Below are 3,773 nucleotides of genomic sequence, written 5' to 3' on the forward strand. Positions count from 1 at the left end.
AATACAGTGTACCGTTAAATTACACCACAGACATGCTTTCTTTAAGATAATATAGTTTGTAATAAAACGTTTTTTCTATTATATTAACTTTGATGGTTTGTGTTTATAATTTAACACTAAAGTAAATTATACATAAATAAAGTACAAAAATAATAGATAAAAAAACATATGAAGGAATATGTTATCCCCCCCCCCCCCCCTTCTAACTATGTTCTTCAAATCATAACTATAATCATTACCACATACAAAAACCATATAACTTAAAAGTAATAATGGATTCCACCAATTTCCTAGCAAGATAAACATTATGTGTAGTGTTTCGATCGTTAAATTTCTTTTTGTGTGTTATAACATTCGGGATAATGATTTGCTTACACCTTGTCATCGGCATCAGAAGTGTCTAGAAGTGAGTCCTTTTTTGGTGTTTTGGGAAGTGAGTATGATCGACGTTCTTTACCACCGGGTTTTGATGAGGCGTTACCGTACCAAACCATGCCTAAAATGGCTATAATCATCCCGAGAACCACGTGAATGTTGAGTCCTTCTCTACCAAAAAATACGAACCCAAGTGTCAACACGAGTATAGTTTTCATGTGGCCAAGGACTTGAAATGTGACCGCGGTGAACCGCCCGATGCAGATGAATTGGCTCAAGTTGGTCCCGATTGCAATTGTGCATGACAGGAATAAGAATAACTGCAAATTGTTATGACAGAGAAAGGTCAAGGTCAAGGTCAAAGTCAATTTATTTATGTTTGCAAGTTCGTTAATTTAATTTTGTTTATGCTCGTTCAGTTAAGTTCATTAGTTTAGGTTTGTCTAAGTTGGCTCATTTACGTTTGTTAATATATTCAGTTAAAACTTTTTGGTCCATTAAAACTAAGTTTAGTTTTAATAACTTCTTAGGTCAACATACTGTTCTTCATATTACTTTTAACTGGTTTTAGCTCAGTATGTTAGTTCATCTATGTTCAGTTATGTTCGTTCGTTTATGTTCGTAAACCGTCCATTTATACTGGTTAACAAACAAAATTAAACAAACATGAACAAGAAAACCCGTTCATTAGTTGTCCGTGTTTGTTTGATTCATTTACAAGCCTGGATTTATGAATACAGAGTAACATAATTACACAAACAGTCCATGTGATATGCTGAAATATCACTAAAGAAAATGGCGATGAAATGTTATGGTAATTTTAACTTTTTAGTTGTTTTAGATAAGGGGTAAAATAGTCATTTTTTAAACTTGACAAAACTTCTTAACAGACATTCATATCATGGACTAAAAGAGTGACAGCCGAGTGAACAGCAGGGACAAAATGGAGTACTTACTAGAGATGTGGTGTCATATTTAAAAGCATCCACTCGCTTATTTGTCAACCAGTAATCCACAAAGGGGCCCGCTAGTAGCAAGGATCCAGCCTGGATAGGTGCGGTATGTCCTAACAGATTGAAAGAACTCAATTGGTATTTCCTTTGAAGATGATGCACATACTGCAAATGAGTTTATAGTTAAGTAAAACATAAAAGATCTGGCTGTTTAAAAATATAGTAGAAGAAACTAAAAAATAAGCAGCAGAAATGAAATGTTAAAATAAAGATATCCATGTAAAGCCATTTACTCAAATAGTTAAATTACACAATGGGTATTTGGGTCTACTAAAATTATACAGCTTGTCAATATGGTTTTACTCAAAATATACAAAAAGTCAATCTGTGATTCTGGGTCCATTAACGTCAACGGTGTCTTAAAATTCAATTGCAAGGGTAACTAAAAATAGCATTAGTTACACAAATCTTTACATAAGTTTCTGTTTTTTTTTGGTTCTAGACAGTTAGTTTGGGATAATGGGTGTATTACAATATGGGGTGGGATCCACAAACAGCTTTTAACGTTCGAACTGAGAATGGTAAAAAAAATTAGAGTAACTGTGCTAACAACTAAGTAATTATTATTAGTATTACGCCATAGATTTGAACCAGAGTAAATTAACTTACATATTGTTGAAGAGCTGTACTCCAAACAGCAACAACAGCAGCAATGAAACCTTTAGTATTAACACTCACATCAGTAACAGTACAGACAGCAACACCCAGAAGAACAATTAATATACTGAGTTTCGTGTCTCTTGAATATCGAATCTTATCAAACGCAACTTCCAACAAGCAAGATACAGGGATCATACTCAATTTTGCTATCTGTCAATGATGATAAAAACTATATGAATTTTCTAAAATAAAGATTGGTGGTTGATGATACAAAAGAATTAACATTTTTTTTATTATATTACCTGGTAGAATCCCACAGAGTTCCACATTAGACTGACATTCATTCCAACAATGGAGAAGTTAGCGAATACGACAAATTTCACAAGATCTGATATGGGTAGATGAGATGGTTGGATATAACCCAGCCACCTAAGCACAATAGTCATCAAGGTTGTTGTAACAAAATGTAACCCTGTTAATGTTGTTGCTGCATATTAAGAAATAATTAGATGTCAACAGACAAGTAAATGAATCATTGTGCACAGTGAAAACTTATATCATTCTTAGTAAATGTAACCCTATAAAGTTAACTGTAAAAATAAATCAATTTCAGGTTCGGGTTTTTGATTGAACTGCACTTCGGCTAGGATTGAAGCTCTAAAAATTTTGAAAACACGTAAACCACAAGATAAGATACCACATTTTTTATTACAAATAAAAATATGTAAACAAATTTGTGGGTAAACAATCAAAGTTTATGCCCCTAAAAAGGAAGAAAAAGGTCATAATAAAAGTAACCAAAACTAAAATGAGGTCAACTGTTAACATGGCTTGAAAACGGAGCCTTCAATTATGACCTTATAACAAATGAAGTAATGAAGTACCTTAGATTAGAGATACAATTTTCCAAAATTTATCATAACTATTATAAGAAACTAAAGTCACGCGTATAAACTGTTTGCAACATTTGCTCCATTATTAGGGATTGAGATTAATAAAACTAACAAAGAAATATGAAGTATGTGATAATAAGATATCCTGAACCGACAATCAAAATCTTAATACAGAACATACCAAATGTGTAGCCATATGTTGCCATCAAAGCTTTGTTCACAATGATGATCCCAACAGAAGTGACAATGTTGAACATCCATGCAGCAATGTCAATTGCTGCCTTTTTATCAGCCTTACTTGATGGAGTCATTTTGATAAAAAAGTATTTTGGTATTTTTCAAATAAGTCTTACCCGTTGAACACAAAAAATAAATTTCTGCGATTCAACATTACCCAAGGAGGCTTTCCTACTTCATCACTGCTATTTTATGAAACAGATAAAAGGATAACAATATACAAATTAAACAAAGTCATCAAGAGACAAGTAATGCAGTAACAATATGCTACTCTGGAATCTATAAACTTTAATCCTTACAAAATTTTGGCTAGTTGGCAATTGCTATGATATGTTCTATTATTTATAATCAATCTTAATCGGTTAGCAACAAATGAATAAAACACAGTTCATAAGGTTGATAACATTTAACGCTGGCTCTAGCAGTAGCAACTACACTCTCTAGTCTCTAAAACTGGCTGCTAACCCCCCTCAAAACATCACTAAAAATCTTCTTAATTTCACATTTTTCCATACTTTTCAATTGAATTAGCAACACTTTCGCCACATCAGATCCTAACTCCACAACTAACTGTAAAAGCGCTTATACGCCTCAAAAAACCATGAAAAATGTTCTTAATTTCACATTTTCTATAGTTTTCAACTGAATTGACAAC

General features: G+C 32.7%; 1 protein-coding gene across 1 annotated transcript; it reads right to left on the reverse strand.

The window, feature by feature from the left end:
• Window positions 1-256: 256 nt before the first annotated feature.
• On the reverse strand, window positions 257-3,303 carry LOC143561858 (UDP-rhamnose/UDP-galactose transporter 6-like). Its single transcript, XM_077049832.1, has 5 exons — window positions 3,063-3,303; window positions 2,291-2,475; window positions 1,998-2,198; window positions 1,332-1,493; window positions 257-695 (listed from the first exon to the last, which is right to left on the reverse strand). The coding sequence occupies exons 1-5, from the start codon at window positions 3,190-3,192 to the stop codon at window positions 372-374; spliced, it is 1,002 nt and encodes a 333-aa protein (XP_076905947.1). The 5' UTR covers window positions 3,193-3,303; the 3' UTR covers window positions 257-371.
• Window positions 3,304-3,773: the final 470 nt, after the last annotated feature.

The sequence above is a fragment of the Bidens hawaiensis genome, unplaced genomic scaffold (genome assembly GCF_021521415.1).
Source record: "Bidens hawaiensis isolate Kalapana, Puna unplaced genomic scaffold, B.hawaiensis_p1.1 tig00020828_1, whole genome shotgun sequence".
Lineage (NCBI taxonomy): Eukaryota > Viridiplantae > Streptophyta > Magnoliopsida > Asterales > Asteraceae > Bidens > Bidens hawaiensis.